Raw genomic sequence first — 18,747 nt, 5'->3', positions numbered from 1 at the left:
AGGGTTGTAAGTTCCATATAAGGTTTTTATGGAAGGGATGATTGTATAAACTTTAGAGGATGCTCATTTGACTTAAAAGTGAAAGTTCTAGTTCCCTTTTTACTGTTCAAAAGTAATCATAACAAAAAACTAGACAGAAATCTAGGGAGCAAAAGTATCTCTTCTCCCTCCCCCTTCATTGATGCCTCAAGGATCATATAACATTCATTTTCTTATATATTGTGATTTGGAGACCACCTGCTTTTGGATATTCCCCTCAAGCAATCTATAGTTGGTATTACTAAAGCAAGTTTGCTTTTTCGGGTTAAAAATACTTTATAAGAGAACCTGACGAAACCATGGAATTAATGAGAAGTTGTGCTAGTGAATGTTGTTCCTAGACTCGGCAAAAAAACATAACTTGTAAAATGATGAGCAAGAGGCGGCACCAATTTAAATCATTCTTTAGGACAATAAATTTTGAATTATTATTCAAAAAATTGAAGACAATTTGCTCACAATGTAAAATATACGGAAAAATTTTTTCTTATAAAATTTGCATTAACTAGGTTTCCCTTACGAACTTTTACCCCGCTTTTGTAATTCAGCGGCCTCAAATTTTGAAAGAAAGAAGGGGTAAAAGAATCCAAAGGAGTGAAACTCTATTCCGGCCTTGAATACTAACGTAGGGGGAAACTGTAAATCCCCCTCCCCCACTCTTGATCCGTTTCGAACTCGGAAACCAAGAAAAAGGACAAGCTTCCTGAATTCTCGCAGAACAACTTGAAACCTCCGGGATAAAACAAATTTTTTTCCATCCTTTTTGCCGGCTCACATGGAATTTCTTTAAAAAGATGATTATCTTATCCTCCTCATTGCTAAAAGTTCAATTTGCAATCTTAAATAATTATTTGAAATGTTCCAAATTTAAGAAGAAAAAGGAATTGAAACCTTAGTGTAAATGCAGTTTCCCTTTATTCAAAATTCGTTAAGAATTTAAATAAATTTCTTTTTTTCTGCTTTCATGATTCAAGATTTCACTTTATCCGAAAGACCATTTTGAATAAAAAAAATACATTGTGGAAAAGGGAGGTAGAAAAAATCTGACAGGTAACTTTTACCTTCTAGGGAATATCAGTTGTTTGCGTGTGGAAATGATATTCACACGCGATAAAGCCTTCTACTTCACAACTGTGTTCATTCCGGGTATCATACTTGTAACTTCGTCGTTTATAACCTTCTGGTTGGAGTGGAATGCTGTACCTGCCAGGGTTCTGATAGGTAAGATGTTCTACATAGTTTTCTCTTCATAGGTGGTATGAGTTGTCTGCGGGTAGAGCTTGTGTTCACACGCGACAAGAAGCATTATTTCACTGCCGTTTTCGTCCCGGGGATTTTTGTGGTCACTTCTTCCTTTATTTCATTCTGGTTAGATTGGAATGAAACACGAGCCCGGACAATGATTGGTGAGTTGAGCTTATTGTTCTATATTTCAGAATGTCTATGAGCGCTAATTAACTTACTTGTCTTTTTTGAAGAGCGATGCGGCATTTAATCTATTGTCGGACAATACAAACGGCCTTAGATTCCGGACAAAACAAAAGATTTTATGGTAAACGATGTTTGGATATGGTATTAACATAAGCTCTACGTGCAGATAATTAGTGCATGCGGTATTTTTTTATTTCAAGTTCCTTTATTCAGTGTGTTTTCCTAAGAACTTAAACGCATGATCAGAAGTACTACTATCAGAAATAAAATAGAAAATGAGACTAATTAGCTTGGTTTTTACCATTTAGACTTAAATTCAATAACATTTTATTAGATTCACAAACATTAAAAAATCTTTCTAAAGTCATGTTTTTGTCTATTGGGAAAGCTGTAGTAATTGGAGCAGAATGTTTCATGGTTCAATGGAATGCTCAACAAAAAAAGCTTCCAGTTTCAGGAAGGTAATAAAAGCATTTAGAAGGTAAAAATATGATGTTTTTTTTAGACAATTTCAACGCCCAAGTCGGTAGAAATAGTGGTAGATGGTATCCTGGCCTAGGTAAATTTGGTGTTGGAAAAGAAAACAGGAATGGCTACAGATTTTTGCAATTTTGTAGGTATAACAATCTAGTTATAACCAATACAGTGTTTGGTCATAAAATGGCATATAAGTTAATGTGGTATTCACGTTGTGGTAAGACAGCAAACCTTATTAATTATGTTATCGAAAACTGAAGACTGGCAGAATCAATACAAGATACTTGGGTAAATAGGAATCTTGTTGTTGATTCTAAAAGCAAAGATAACCATCTAGTAGCGTCAAGGGTTAATTAAAACCTGAAATTTCGGAAGGGTAATTACCTCCCGGGAAGGTATGACGTTGGTAGACTCCAGGATGAGAATTTAAGAGAAACGTTTCAGGAACAGTTGAATACTAAACTTGAGAGTTTAAAATTTGACATTGCTGAAGATGGTTGAAATAATTTTAGAAAAACAATTGGCGAAGCTGCTGATATTAGTGAAAAAGCTTAATGTTTAATAGAGAGCAGAAGGGGTATGTACAAGAATTATCTGAGAGATAAATAATATAAAAACAAAATGAATATAATGAAAGTTGAGGAAGCAGTAAAATAGGAACAAAGGAGCTGTGAAGTGGAGGCCATGCATAAAATTGCCAAGGACCTAGAGGATGCAGCTAGAGAGTGCCATGGTAAAATATTGTACAGGCATGTTAATAAATTGAGAGGGAATAGTCAACCCAGACTTTTGTCAGTTAAAGATAGGAATGGACCACAATCAGTAATGAGGAAAAAGTTTAGGTGAGATGGACAGAAGATTTTGAGAATGTGATAAACCAAGATAGAGTTGCAGGAAAAGATATAGAGGAAAATGAAAAATTTTGCGATACCTTGGATGGGAAGGAAAATTTGTTTTATGAGGAAGGATTAGCAACAGTACTAAAAGGATCAAAAAATAATTAGGCTCCATGTACTAATAATATGGTAAATGAGTTTCTTAAATATAGTGGTTCTGAGGTTAGAAATAAGCTGCTGAAGAATATGAATAAAATTTTTGAAAAAGGGGAAGTACCTAACGATTTTAGGAAAACCTTAATGAAACCACTGTATAAGAAAGATGATAAGAGTGAGTGTGGTAATTATCGAGGCATTAGTCTGGTATCTGTTCGTAGGGAAATTAATTTGTAATATGATACTTGTTAGACTGAGAGATGCTGTTGACAAAGCTTTAAGACAGGAACAGTACGGTTTTACAAAAAGTAGTGGATGTGTCGACCAAATTTTCACTCTTAAGTTAATAATTGAGAAGTGCCTTAGTTGTCAAACACGTTTGGTCCTCAATTTCATAGATTATGAGCAAGCGTTCGATTCTGTTGGTAGAAGAGAAGTAAATGAAAGTAAAGGCCACATCAAACTTAAGATCAGCAGAAACAAAGACCTATATGGGTTCAAATTCAAAATGGCCAGAAATGACTCGTAAAGAACTAACAAAATCAAGTAAACGATAATAGCGAACATAGCTAAACATGGAGCAGGTACTAATTTAAATAAATGAATAAATCTTAAAACAAATAAAACTTAAGTTGAATATGCAAATTAAATTTAAAATGAGTAAACATCTTTTACTGTTAAATAATAATTGAAATCAAAAATAACCAGCAATTAAGTACAAAATAATAGCAAACAAAAAACAACAGGTACTAATATAAATGAATAAATATATCTTTAAGCGAGTAAAGGCCACAAAGGCAAGTAAAGGCCACATCAAACTTAAGATCCGCAGAAACAAAAACCAATATGGGTTTAAATTCAAAATGGCCAGAAATGACTCGTAAAGAACTAACGAAATCAAGTAAACGATAATAGCGAAAATAGCTAAACATGGAACAGGTACTAATTTAAATAAATGAATAAATCTTAAAACAAATAAAACTTAAGTTGAATACGCAAATTAAATTTAAAGTGAGTAAACATCTTTTACTGTTAAAGAATAATTGAAATCCAAAATAAAAAGCAATTAAGTAAAAAATAATAGCAAACAAAAACAACAGGTACTAATATAAATGAACAAATATATCTTTAAGCGAGTCAAGCTTTAATTTAATTTGCAAATTGAGCAAAAAATGGAAAAAAATCATTTTAAATAATAGTTTTGCTACTGTCTCCTTCCCTATCTGTAAAATTCTAACACCTACTCCGGTATTCGCGTTGAACTAACGGGCTAATATATTACTTGAATTATTTTATTGTTAAATAGCTAGAAAGTTAATTTGTAGTCAATAAGTTTGCATAACAATAGGACAAGCCAATTTTAATCAGCCAGAATGGATATGTCATTTAATTTGACCAGTTCTAAGTTATCATACTACTAACAACTCACCGCAGCACCCAGTTGCCAGAGGCCAACACAGCTACGGATTCTCCTCCTCCGTCCCAATCTTTTTACTACTTACCTTTTAACACCTCCCCCCGCAGAAAGTTCCCGCTTCCTTTAAAATTTTCTTTATGACGTCTTCCTACCCCGGACGAAAACGACCTGCTTCCCGTTTAGACCTAAGCGGTTTGGCGAAAAGGAAAATCTTCTGCAACCGGACATCCTTCCTCCGCACAACGTGCCCTAGCCATAGTTGTGCCGCTATAATGATTTTAAAAAGAGTCTTAGAAAGTGTATATATGGAGCAGGCACGTACGCAGGATTTTTTTTCGGGGGGGGGGGGCAAAACCTTTGAAACAGCAGATATAAAGTAGCACTTTTTTATTTAGTAATGCAAAAAGCACGTATATTGGAAAATAAAGATTAACTTTCATCTGTAATATTGTAGCGGATGGGGGGAAGAAGACTGAAGCCTCAAAAGTACGGTTATGTTCATCAGTAGGTTATTTTCATAGCGAATTAGAACCAGTTTTAAATCTATTATATCCCACTGAAATGGAAATTTTAGGGTTAACAGTGCAATATGGGTGCTGTGGGGGTAGTTCTTCTATTGCAACAAGAGCTAAGAGCTCATATGGCACTTGTGACGAGGCAAGAAGAGCTAAGAGCCAAGAGCTCATATGGTATGAGCTCTAACAAAATTCTAAGAATCAATATATTGATTTAAAAGGAAAATCAGAGGGTTAATACCGGTCAGAATTTAAAATAAGAGCTCTGAGTCACGATGTCCTTCTAAATATCAAAATCCATTAAGATCCGACCACCCACTCCTAAGTTATTAAATACCTCATTTTTTCTAATTTTTCCTCTCCCTTTAGCCCCCCAGATGGTCGAATCTCGGAAAACGACTTCATCAAGTCAATTTGTGCAGCTCCCTGACACGCCAACCAATATTCATCGTCTTACCACGTCCAGAAGCACCAAACTCGCCAAATCACTGAACGCCTCCCCCCAAGTCCCCCAAAGAGAGCAAACCCAGTACAGTTACGTCAATCACGTATCAAGGACATTTGCTTATTCTATCCACCAAGCTTCATCCCGATTCCTCCACTCCAAGTGTTTTCCAAGATTTTCCACTCCAACTCCCCCCAATGTAAAAAGATCTGGTCAGGATTTGAAATAAGAGCTCTGAGACATGAATTCCTTCTAAATATCAAATTTCATTAAGATCCAATCACCTATTCGTAAGATAAAAATACCTCAATTATCACGTTTTCCAAGAATTCTGGTTTCCCCCTCTTATTCCCCCCAATGTCACAGGATCTGGTCGGAATTTAAAATTCGAGCTTTAAAGCCCAAGATCCTTCTAAATATCAAATTTCATTAAGATCTGGTTTCGTAAGATAAAAATATTTCATTTTCCAAATTACTCCCCCCCCCACTCCACTAAAGAGAGCAGATCCGGTCCGGTTATGTCAGTCACGTATCTTAGACAGGTTTTTAATCTTCCCATCCAGTTTCATCCTGATCTCTCCGCTTTCTAAGATTTCCGGTCCCCCCAACTGCCCCCCAATGACGCTGGATCCGGTTTAGATTTAAAATAAGAGACCTGAGTTACGAGTTCCTTCTAAATATGAGGTTTCATGAAGATTCGAACACTCCTCCGTAAGTTAAAAATACGTCATTTTTCTAATTTTTCAGAATTAACTCCCCCCCCCAATAGAGCAGATCTGTTCCAATTATGTAAATCATGTATCTAAGACTTCTGCTTATTTTTCCAACCAAGTTTCATCCCGATCCCTCCAACTTAAGCGTTTTCCATGATTTTAGGTTCTCCCCCCCCCAAACTCCCCCCAATTTCATCAGATCCGGTCAGGATTGAAAATAAGAGCTTTGAGACACGATATCCTTCTAAATATCAAATTTCATTGAGATCTGATCACCCACTCGTAAGTTAAAAATACCTCATTTTTTCTGATTTTTTAGAATTAACCCCCCCCCCCTCAACTACCCCAAAGAGAGCGGATCCGTTCCGGTTATGTCAATCATGGATCTAGGACTTGTGCTTATTTTTCCCACTCTAGGTGTTTTCCAAGATTTTAGGTTTCCCCCTCCCAACTCCCCCAATATCACCAGATCCGGTCGGGATTTAGAACAACAGCTCTGAGACACGGTATCCTTCCAAACATCAATTTTCATTAAGATCTGATCAACTGTTCGTAAGTTAAAAATACTTCATTTTTTCTATTTTTTCTGAATTAAAGGGCTCCCCACTCCTCCCCAGATGGTCAAATCGGGAAAACGACTATTCATAATTTAATGTGGTTTTGTCCTTGATACGCCCGCCAAATTTCATCGTCCTAGCTTACCTGGAAGTGCCTAAAGTAGCAAAACCGGGACCGACAGACTGACAGACCGACAGACAGACCGACAGAATTTGCGATTGCTATATGTCACTTGGTTAATACCAAGTGCCATAAAAACGTATATTTTAATGAAATTAAATATAAAAAAACAAGTTTTTTTAAATGAAAGTAAGGAGCAACATGAAAAGCTAAAACGAACAGAAATTAATCCGTATATGAAAGGGGCTTTTACTCCTCAACGCCTCGCTCTTTACGCTAAAGTTTGACTCTTTCTCTTAACTCTATTTTTAAAACAGTTAGAAACTTTAGCGTAAAGAGTGGGGCGTTGAGGAGGAAATGCCCCTTTCATATACGGATTAATTTCTGTTCGTTTTAAGTTTTAATGTTGCTCCTTACTTTCATTTAAAAAAACTTGTTTTTTTATTCAATTTCTGGACGTTTTTTAATTCATGCATGTTTTGATCTTGGCTCTCCACACATAAATAATTAAAACAAAATTTGCATATTAATTAATTGCAATTAATCAAAGATTTTGAGAAATTAGGAGTGAGGGAGGAGGCCTAGTTGCCCTCCAAGTTTTTGAGTACTTAAAAAAGTAACTAGAGCTTTTAATTTTTTACAAACGTTTTCATTGGTAAAAAATATACGTAACTTAAGAATTAACTTACATAACGAACTTATATATTCGTATGTTTTTATTGCGTAAATGAGGAGGTTCAACCCTCGTCGATACCTCGCTCTTTACACTAAAGCTTAGATATTGTCCCAATTCCTTAAGAATGACCTCTGAATCACAAAGGCCGTAGAAAAAATAGTTGAAATTACTAAAAATACTTTAGCGTAAAGAATGAGGTATAACGAGGAGGTAAACCCCTCATATGCGTAATACTTTTTGTTTGTTTTAAGTTTTAATGCTGCTCCTTACTTTCAGTTGAAAAAAAACTTTTCATATTTATTTTTTCATTGTTTTTTCAAATAATGCTAGAAAATCCTGCGCCCCCTTCATTGAAATTCTCTTCCCCCATGAGAGGTTTCTCAATGAAATATCCTCCCACGTAACCCCCCTCCCTCCACTCTCCCCCCCCAAACCAAAAAATCACCCTGAAAACTTCTGTACACTTCCCAGTAACCATTAGCCTACTATAGGTAAACACAGGTCAAAGTTTGTAACTTGCAGCCCCTCCCACGGGGACTGCGGGGGAGTGAGTCGTCCCTAAAGACATAGTTATTAGGTTTTTCGACTATGGGGAATAAAATGGCTATCCCAGAATTTTGACCCGGTGACTTTTGTGAAAAAATGAGCGTGGGAGGGGGCCTAGGTTCCCTCCAATTCTTTTGGTCTTTAAAAAGGACACTAGAACTTTTAATTTCCGTTAGGATGAGCCCTCTCGCGACATTCTAGGACCACTCAGTCAATACGATCACCCCTGGGGAAAAACAAAACAAAAAAAAAACAAATAAACACACATCCGTGATCTGTCTTCTGGCAAAAAATGCGAAATTCCACATTTTTGTAGATAGGTGCTTGAAACTTCTACAATAAAATTCTCTGATACGCAGAATCTGATGGTGTGATTTTTGTTAAGATTGTATGACTTTTAGGGGGTGTTTCCCCCTATTTTCTAAAATGAGGCAAATTCTCTGAGGCTCGCAACTTTCGATGGGTATAACTAATCTTGATGAAACTTATATATTCAAAATCAGCATTAAAATGCGATTCTTTTGATGTAATTACTGGTATCAAAATTCCATTTTTTAGAGTTTCGGTTACTATTGAGCCGGGTCGCTCCTTAATTACAGTTCGTTACCACGAACTGTTTGAAACGATAGTTTCCAAAATTGATTCATTAAAAGCTGTACTTTATCCTGAAAAGGGGGGGGGGAGATAAACGCCCTAATATCAAGGATAATTCTATTTTGCTGTGGAAAGCACTCTCTTTACAAAAAAAAATAACAGTATAATTGCTAATTACTTCAAAGAGGGTAAAAAGTTAGACAGAAAATGGGTTAATAATTGGGCAGTGACTTGACTGGATAATTGCATGCTGTAAAATCCCCCAAAAAAGGCTTCAAACATGTATCTAGATTCTTAATAAATGTCCTACTTTTGCCAGAAATCCCAAGAAACCATGAGGAAATTACACATTTCACAAAATTTCGGGGGGTGGGGGCCGGGTCCAAAGCCCCCCCCCCCTGTGTACGTGCCAGATATGGAGCTTCTAGCCCCTCAAGACGTTATTATGCATACCTGGATCTGGCGCAATAGCGCGCGAGTATAGCACATTTGTATGCTACGTAATTGGGGTTGAGGGTGGCGCAATCTTGTGTGACTTTACGCCAGGATTTCTTCGAATAATACGTAATAGGGTTTCGGATATTACACTAGTCAAGCGCATTTTTAAGACATTTTTCTCCCAAACACTTTTTCAAGACGTTTCCAGACATTTCAACACTTTTTTTACGACATTTTTCTTCAAAATGTTTTTCAAGACGATTAAAGACAGTTCAAGACGCTTTTTAGACATTTCAAGATGTTTTTAAGAAATTTTTCTTTAAGACGTTTTTCAAGACGTTTGAAGATATTTCAAGACGTTTTTTAAAGACATTTTCTCTTCAAGGCGTTTTTCATGGTTTCTTTAGTTTTTATGTAACAGGGGAATGCTTAATTATGTTAAGGATGACGCATTCACACGTGACATGCTAGACTTGGGGCCCGTGGAGAAATCCACGCTTGTAACTGAGGGAGGTACACACGTGGGGTGATACATAATGGCGGTTCATACGTTTGTGTTATGTAATGACACCGTACACGTGGGTCCTAGTAATGGCAGCACACACGTGAGATGTCACGTAATGACAGCACACATGTGGGGTGTTACGTAATGTCGGTGCACATGTGAGATGCCACGTAATGCTAGAGGGTATATTTGGGTGTTACGTAATGGCAGCACAAAAGCGGGTGTTACGTAATGACTATGTAAATATAATGTGTGAACAAAAGATGTTACATAATACTTTAACAGATTTCATTTTCTTCAGTGTTTTTTTTCAAAATGTTTTTTCTTCCTTTAGGATTCTATTTTTTTTTTTTTTATGTATTTTTCTCAGGGAGCCTTTATATTCTAATGATATTTGTCCCCATAAGGATCCGAAAGGGCCATTTAAATCTAATGGACGGTGCCCTACACAGTTAGGTTAGCAATATATTTCAAATTCTATGTTTCCGGTAATAAATTCTACGATGCAACCCATTCCTCGCAAGGAGAATCCCCTGTTCGTGCATAAAAGAATTATTAAGCTATTGATTACGTGTTTCCTATGACTGCAATAACTGAAATGCACGGAAATCAACTACTAGATTTTGGTTATGTTTGAAGTACACTACACCTGCTTACTAAGTAATGCTGTAGAATGGTATTACAAGCACAGACAAAGTGATTCTTCATTTCTCAGCGATATGATTCTAGCATTTTGGAGGGTCCTTTTTAGAAGATTTCTAGAGATGTTTTCTTAGGGAATTATATAAGCTTGTTCAAAACTAAGGAAAATACTCCTTATTAGAGAATGTTTAAAGATGTTCCCTTAGAGAATGATCCAAGTTTGCTCAAAATATAGGAAAATGGGGGCACAATACATGTGACTTAATTCTATATTCGGTTCATTTCTTTTTGGTATCATTTTCTCTCAATCCCAACCCCCCACCCCTCTCTGACACTCAATGGCAAATTCACTCTAGCAAGTAAGTCCAGGAGGGTGAAGTTTTTTACATACAAATTTTATTTTAAAAAATTCAAAGGCATTGTCAAAACACAGAAAAAGCACTTAAAACTCAACAAACAAACAAAAATAAAACGTGAACAAACCTTACATGGGATAAAATATATACAAAAGAGCACCATGAATTAAAGAACGGCAGGTGTCCTAGCAACCAATTCCAGAGGAGAGGGGGTTGTTATTAGAGATAAATCTAATCCACATTAAGGGCTATTTCTGAGAGATTTAAATGAAAATTACACGTTTTATTAAGCCAAGAATAAGAATGTTCACGCCACCGCGACAATATGTGGCTAACTCACCCTAGCCATCAATTCCAAGGGGGGAATATTGGTGTACATATAAATTTTATCAATAAAAAATTTGCAAAGCATTATTAAAACACAGAAAAAGCATTTAAAACTCAACAAATGAAAAATCAAAACGTAAAAACTTGACACATGATAAAATATACGCAAAGAAAACAATGATTTAAAGAACGATAGGAGCCCTAGTAAACAATTCCAGAGAGGATGGGGGAGGTTATTAGGAATAAATTTAATCTATATGAAGAGCTATTTCTGAGAGCTTTTGATGAAAATTCCACGTTTCATTGAGCCAAGACTATGCATATTGACGCCACTGCAACAATATGTGGCTAACCAACCCTAGCAAGCAATTCCAAGGGGGGGATTTTTGTGCATGCACATTTTATTAATAAAAAGCATTTACAAAGCATTATCAAAACAGAAAAAGCACTTAAAACTAAAAAAACTTAAAAAAAATGAAAAGGGCGAATATAGGATAAGATATATGCAAAACAAATAATGAATTATAGAAGGTGGAGGTCCTAGCAAACAACTCCAGAAGGGGGATGCTATTAGTGGTAAATAAGTTAAGCCCCATTAGTAGGTATTTCTGAGAATTTTTAATAAAAATACCTCATTTCTTTTAACCAAGTGTTAGATTTCACTCCCCCTCAGTAGAAAAAGTTCATTTAACACCTCCTATCTTAATTTTAAGCTCTAGAAAGTGTTAGTCCAAGCAATTCACGAAATTCACGCAATTTACCAGAAATTTTCATGATAAAATCGTGCATTAAACACAATGGTCCATGTTTTCACAAGTCAACCCTTCCTGCTACGCCATCTGGATTCCCGCCACTGTGCCACACTACGATTGACTATCTGATACCCTATGGCAGCTCCCATCATCCTTCCTATGACATGTTGCAGATATTTTCTTGTTAAAAATCACGCATTTAATCAAATAGTTCTTGTTTTCACAAGCAAATACTCCATGATACACTATGTCAATTCTCACCACATGCCATGCTATTACTGCCCCCTCTAGTGCCCTTTAACACCCATACAACAAGTTCCACGAACAAAAATCAATATGCAATATGTTTGACGAACAAAAAATCAGCACGCACCATATTGCATGAAATAATCAGTTCCACGATGAGTAAAATCATTGTACAAGTTTCATGTAGAGAAAGATCAATATACAAGTTTCACGAACAAAAATCAGCACACAACAACTTCCACAAACTAAAATCTGTACGCAACAACTTCCTATGATTTCTATTGGGTTGCTCTAGATTTCTATATAGTGACCTCTCGATTTCTTTTGAGATGATCGTTATTTTTAGAGGCAAGCCTTGATTTCTTCAGTTTCATCTTGATTCTTATGAATTCGTCTAGACTTTTATGCATTGGTCATGATTTTTATAGGTTGGTCATGATTTTTACTGTTTGGTCTTGAATTCTGAGATTTGGTCTTGATTTCTACGCATTAGTACCGATTTCTAAAGTTTGGGCTTGATTTCTAGAGTTTGGTCTTTCTATGTATTGGTATTAATTTTTAAGGATTGTCATGGATTTCTACATCTTAATCTTTTGATTTTTGTGAGTTTGTCGGGATTCTTATGAGATGTTCATGATTTCTTTGCACTTGCTCTAGCTTTCTACATATTGATCACTTGATTTCTTCAATTTGGTCTTGATTTTTAGTGGTTGGCCTTGATTTTTTTGGTTTGGTCTTGATTTTTGTGAATTTGTCTGGATTTCTATGGTCTGATCATGGTTTTTATGTATCGATCTTGATTTTAGATGTTTTCTTGATTTCTCCGGGTAGGTCTTAATTTTAAAGGTCGACCATGATTCTTATGAATCAATGTGGAATTATATGTATTGGCTATGATTTATCTGTATTGGTCTTGATTTTAGAGGTTGACCTCGATTTCTACAGTATGGACATGATTTCTATGACTTTGGCTGGATTTTTAAGTCTTGGTTTTGATGTCTATGGTTTGGTCTGGGTTTCTACGTGTTGTAGTAATAAGGAAAAGGATTGTTCAAGAAAATATTTTTTTATTCCTCCGTGTGTCAGCCATTTAGTTTCACAGGCTGGGAGTCACCTCACCATCGCAATCTAACAATGAAGTGGCAAGTTTCCGTAGTTCAAATAAAACTAGTGGTCATTTTTTAGTTTATAAATTTATTTTGTTCGAAAAGGATGAAAAACCTTAGGTATGATAATTTGCCCCCAGAAGTTGTCATCGGGGCTAGTACATTATGTCACGCTGGCTTCGATTGCTAGGTGTCATTAGAAGAAACGCTATTAGGGATTTTTCGTTAAGTTTTAAAGATCGAATCTATTGTCAACGAATATTTTTGAGGGAAAATGCCTGAAAAATGCCCTATGGTGTTTTGTGCCATGTATAGTTTGCCACAGTGGCGCGCATTGTCATGGGGCATAATGTTTGGGGGTGGATTGCTAAAACATGAACCATTGGATTTAATGTGTGATTTTTAACAAGAAAAGATCTGGGAAATGCTATAGGAATGATGAAGGCTGCTAGGAAGTGTCAGAAAGACTATTCATAGTGTGGCACAGTGGCGTGAATTGAGAGGGTGTATCACGGAGGGTTGACCTGCTGAAACATGAACCAGTAGATTTAAGTCATATATTTAACAAGAAACTATCTGAAAAAATGTCTTAAGAATGATGAGGGGGGTGTTAAAGAGCATTAGAGGGGGTAGTAACAGTGTGGCACGGTTTTGAGAATTAACATGCTGTATCACGGAGTGTTTGCTTGCGAAAACATGAACCACTAGATTTCATGTATGATTTTTAACAAGAAAATATCTTGAAAATGCAATAGGAATTATGAATCTGGTGCCCATCTTGCAGAGGGTGCCAGATGGTCAATTATAGCGTGGCGCAGCGGCAGGAAATCAGATGGTGTATCACGAAGGGTTGACTTGGAGAACCCGAACATTTTTGCAACGCTGGACAGAAAAGTTTAGCAAGTTAGTTAAAAGAAAAATATATTACCAAATTCACAGGTGGAAAGAACATTTTCCTTTCATGTTTTAGTGGAGAGGTGTTCAAACTATATTAGTTTATATTAAAGACCATCTGCTTTTCAAAAAACCTCACAAACTGAGAGTTGATCAAACCATATTTATTCCACCTGAAGCACACCTCGAGTAAATTTTAAATTTTGGCAGAAGGCTGTGTTCTCAATTCACAGGATTATAGTCCTGTGACTATAGAGCGTGAACGAAAAGCAGAATGTCTGAAAAACTCGTTATAATGCCGTACTAAACTTTGTATGACGAACAACGGAAAATGGTGTTAAGCTGGATAACATAGTGAAGAAGACTATTGCTTTATTTACGCTACGCCATGATCATGGTCGATATTACGACTAGTCTTGGCCTGGAATTCCGTTACTCTAAACTGGTCAAAGATATTGATATTGTGATTGACACTGAAAAATGCTTAACACATGCGCCAAGGAGAAGAATGTGCTCCCGGTTTTTGTAATAAAACATCCCCAAGAAGTTCTCTTGTTTGGAGAGAAGAAAACAGCATGTGTAACCGTCAAAGTAAACGAAAGGTAATGTCGCTTTGACAGCCTTTACGATCATATTAAAAATCCTGCTCTCCCAAAACCCACTGTGCAAGATGCAACAGAGAGTAAAACAGGAACAAGCACGCCTTTATACTCTGTCATTGTGAAAAACCCCCCTACTTCTCTGGTCTCCCCTAGTGTTAGAAAGGAGCTTATCGACAACCTGTGTCCAATTCAGGCTCGAACCGACTCTATGTTCCTGAAAAGTAACTGAACTGATTGGAGGTTAATCACCGATCCTCTTGCTTCTGCCGGAGCAGTCGCAAAAGTTATGTCATCGCAAAATAAAATCTAGACGCAAGTTAAGAAGCCACGTTACATCAGCACAGTTAAGCGAGTTCCCGAATCTGTATGCAAAGAAGAACTACCAAATTTAATTTGAGGTTGTGAGAAGGCCACGCGCTGTGGTGAAACCCGAGCTCACAAATTGTACTTTTCCAGCAAAAACGATTTACTCTAAGCTATTGCCCAACCATTCAAAAATCTACCCAGAGCTTTTTAAAATTAAAAAATTCGATTCCTACCATGAAGATGTTACTGTTGCCGTGAGACATCACAGCTCGCCAAATACTGTACCAATTAAAAAAGTATGGAGTCAGTGGGAGCCTAGATCACGTAAGCATGAAAGAAAACCCAAGCAAGCTACCTCGTAAATGTCTGAACTATGGATCCAACAAACACACCTGCTAATATGCAGCTTTTCCTCTTAATATATCCTCTAGTCCCCTTCAATCCACCTTGTATAAGGATGTACCTTATCTTCTCTCGGAATATGAATGGTAAAGTGCTGGACCGCATACCTTTTGTATCTGATCTTTCAACTGAATATGATATAAAGTGCCTACAGGAGCATTTTCTGACTGAAAATAACACGAACATTCTCAAATTCTCTTCCTATCTACATTACTTCATCCAACCTGCATCTAAATCTAATTCCCGGGGTCAACCTTCTTGCAGCTATTGTGAGTCAGGGCATTTGTTCTTCACCACAACTCCTTACTCAAAATGTTTCTATCGAGTGATCAAAATTAACAGCCCGGTAATTATCAATGTATATCTCACAACTGACGGTGATGAAAAATCAGTGATAAATTTGCTCTTGCATGTAAGAAAATTGGCAGAGAACTGAGAAAACAAAGGATGGCTCGTCTTCAAGTGATGATAATTTGTGATTCCAACTGTTTTTTAGAAGATAACCATTTCCCGAGAAGTGAGGTCTTGATAGGAGCTATACTAGATACTTACAATTAATTAAAGAGCAATAGGCCACACTCGTTCATAAAAGTTGCCCAAAATGTATCAAACCTGGATCATGCCTTATATACACAAAATTGCAATAATATTATGGTTTCAGTTGGTTTTGAAGGACTCTATTTGGAGCACCTACCACTATGCTTCCTCCTCTGTACTTCAAAATCCCGCAGTGAGAAAGTCAACGGCAAAGGGAGATTATATAGCGATTGGGGTAATGTTGACAAGGAACCGTATAAATCTAGTTTGGATGCGATTCTTTAAAAAACAAAATCCCCTTCCACCTGCTTCAAATGAGCTCTACATTACCATACCATGAAATTATCATTGAACTCAATATCTAGCTAGCAGTTAGCACTGTAGCTTTTAATATTCTAATCTTGGTTTACAGACTTATCTTCGCATTCTTCCGAACTTTTTTTAACTGTGAAAAAAACACCCTGAGTCTTGAATATTCTACTTTTAACATCTTCACTGCTCCAACCGTCTTTACTAATAATACTGCCAAGGTAAGTGAAGTTGCAGACCTGATCACTCTTTTCGTTATACGAATACAGAAGAAAGAATAATGAGGGTTTTTTCCCCAAGAAAGTGAATGAACAAAACATATTTGAATATTTCGACCCTATATCTAAGGGCCGTCTTCAGCAAAAAGATAATGCAAAATAACACAAAAATGCTTACAATTAAAGTCTTGGTTAAAAATTCCTTTTTTAAAAACAAGCTCAATCCCAAAAGAACTACAAGATTAGCTGCAGAGAAGGCAATCATCGCAATAAGAAATTATTCCAATTTTTAATAGCTATAACTAGTGAAATGAATGAGCCTTTTTAGCTTGTAAAATGTTAGCTTTTATCACACAGTCCTGGCTGAACTTTTCGTTAAGAAGTAATGATGCCAAGGCTATTTTAAAAAACGTATTTTTAACCAAGAACTTTTATTGTAAGTATTTTTGTGTTATCTCTTGCTATTCTCTTTGCTGAAGATGGCCCTTAGATATAGGGCCGAAATATTCAAATAGGTTTGTTCATTCACTGTCTTGGGAAAAAAGTCCTTATTATTCTCTTTTCTGTATTTGTATTGTGGAAAGGTAGTGTGTTCTTTGTCATTATTTAAATCTTTTCGTTACCCAACGTCACCTTTTCATCTTCACTTACTCCTAGCCTTAGTGACTTAGTCTTCTTAACATTAGTTTTCAAATCTATTCTAGCACCCTGAACTCGCAAAACCTCTAAAAATTCCTTCATTTCGCTCGCACTTTCATCTAATATGCTTAAGTCATCAGCACAATATAAGTCCAGGAGAGTTTTTCCTCCCTATTTGATTCTGTAGTCTCTCAATGCCTTTACTGTGCTCCTTAAGATGAAGTTCATCAAAATGACCATAAAAAGGGATAGAACACAACCCTGCTTAATTCCTGATTTAATACAGAGTCAGTTGCTAACCTCATTTCCTACATTAACCGCAGCAGTGTTATTATCGTAAATAGCACTAATAAATTTAATGTGTTTGTCTGGTGTACGATACAAGGATGAGACCTTTGCTAAGGCTCTTCTACCTGTGCTACCTGTGCCTTTCCTGTGCTCCTTAAGATGAAGTTTTTTAACAATCCCCATTTCAAAATCATTTTAGTTTTCAACATCAAAGTATCAAAACTAGTAACAAAGTAACAATACCAAAGTAACAAATCATTCTAGCAAAAAAAGTATCAAAGCAAAGAAAGTATCAAAGTAGAAATAAGCACCTCGAATAACATACATCCCTTGCCTTACACATCAAAGTTAACCCGTAAATCATTAAACCCCTCGGTCATAGTTATCAGACTTTTAGACCATTTTTCAACAAAATGACTATCTAAATTTTTGATCAGATGCATTTGAGCAAAGAAAGGCCTGAAAGGGGAACTGGTTACCCTCCAATCACTTTTGATTTTTAAAAAGAGAACTGGTACTTTTAATTTCCAATCCAAACAAATGAGCCTCTTCTAAAGTTTATACAACCACCGCAATTAGCATAACTTATAGCCCATTCCTAAGAGGCTGGGGAGGGGGATGTTTCAACTCTAAAAACAAATTTATTTAAACTTTGGACTGTTTTGAACAAAATGACTATCTCCAAATTGTTATTGGTTCCATCTGGATGAAAAGGGTGTGAGGGGGGTGGTTGCCCTCCGTTCACCCTTGACTCTTAAAAAGCGAACTTGAATTTTCCAGTTTCTAATCAAGTGAGCCTTCCCCAAACTTGTACACTACTCGTTCCAAAAACCATATATGCTAACAATGGGCAACTAGCATAACTTATAGCCCTTATCCTGGGGCTCAGGGGACAATTAGACACCGAAGACATAGTTATTTTACCTTTGGACTGTATTGAACTAAATGTAATCTCAAAATTTCAATCGAATCCAATCGAGAGAAAATATTGTAAGGAGAGGCATTTGATTGCCAACCGATCCCTTTTGACTCTTCAAAAGGAGCTAGAACCTTATATTCTAATCAAATGAGCCTTCTCAAAATTTTATAAGACCACCCCTTCCATTAAAACCATGTATCCCCTGGGGCATAGCTTGCTATCCCTGGCCCTGGACTCTGGGGGTGTACTTCAACTCTGAAGAGGTTTGTTTGATCTTCCAGCCATTTTGAACAAAATTACTATCTCAAAATGTCCATGGGACGCATTTGAGGAAAAGAGAGCATAAGGGCAAGCTCAACTCCAATCACTTTTGACTATTAAAAAGGGCATGTGAACTTCCGATTTCCTACGAAATGGGCCCCTTCGAAGTTTATATGACTATTCTTTACACAAAAACCTTATATGCCCCCGTGACATAACTAGAAAACATTGTATTGTTGTAAATATTTGGACTATTATGATCAACATGGCAATCTCAAAATTTTGATCAGATGCATGTAGGGAAAAGAGGGTATGGAGTGTGATAGTCGCCCTTTGATCACTTATGACTCTTAAAAATGAATTTTAAACTTTCAGTTTCCGATCTAATGAGCCCCCCTAAAAAATTTACAAGACCTCCCCTTCCATAATAACCGTATATCCCTTCAGGGTATAACTTACAACCCTTCCTTGGGCTCT

At 36.5% G+C, this 18,747-nt stretch overlaps 1 protein-coding gene across 5 annotated transcripts in view; it reads left to right on the top strand.

The window, feature by feature from the left end:
• Window positions 1-18,747, top strand: part of LOC136031161 (glycine receptor subunit alpha-2-like) — a 149,357-nt gene that overhangs the window by 86,742 nt on the left and 43,868 nt on the right. For 4 of the 5 annotated variants that reach the window (XM_065710497.1, XM_065710498.1, XM_065710496.1 and 1 more), the window contains exon 8: window positions 1,293-1,445. In XM_065710497.1, coding sequence (XP_065566569.1) covers window positions 1,293-1,445 — 153 coding nt within the window. Of the gene's footprint in view, window positions 1-1,107; window positions 1,261-1,292; window positions 1,446-18,747 lie in introns of all 5 variants that reach the window. The other variant, XM_065710495.1, reaches the window with a different exon arrangement.

The sequence above is a fragment of the Artemia franciscana genome, chromosome 9, assembly GCF_032884065.1.
Source record: "Artemia franciscana chromosome 9, ASM3288406v1, whole genome shotgun sequence".
NCBI classification, from domain to species: Eukaryota; Metazoa; Arthropoda; class Branchiopoda; order Anostraca; family Artemiidae; genus Artemia; species Artemia franciscana.
Note: the sequence above shows the minus strand (reverse complement) of the source record. Positions and strands in the feature narration are given on the sequence as shown.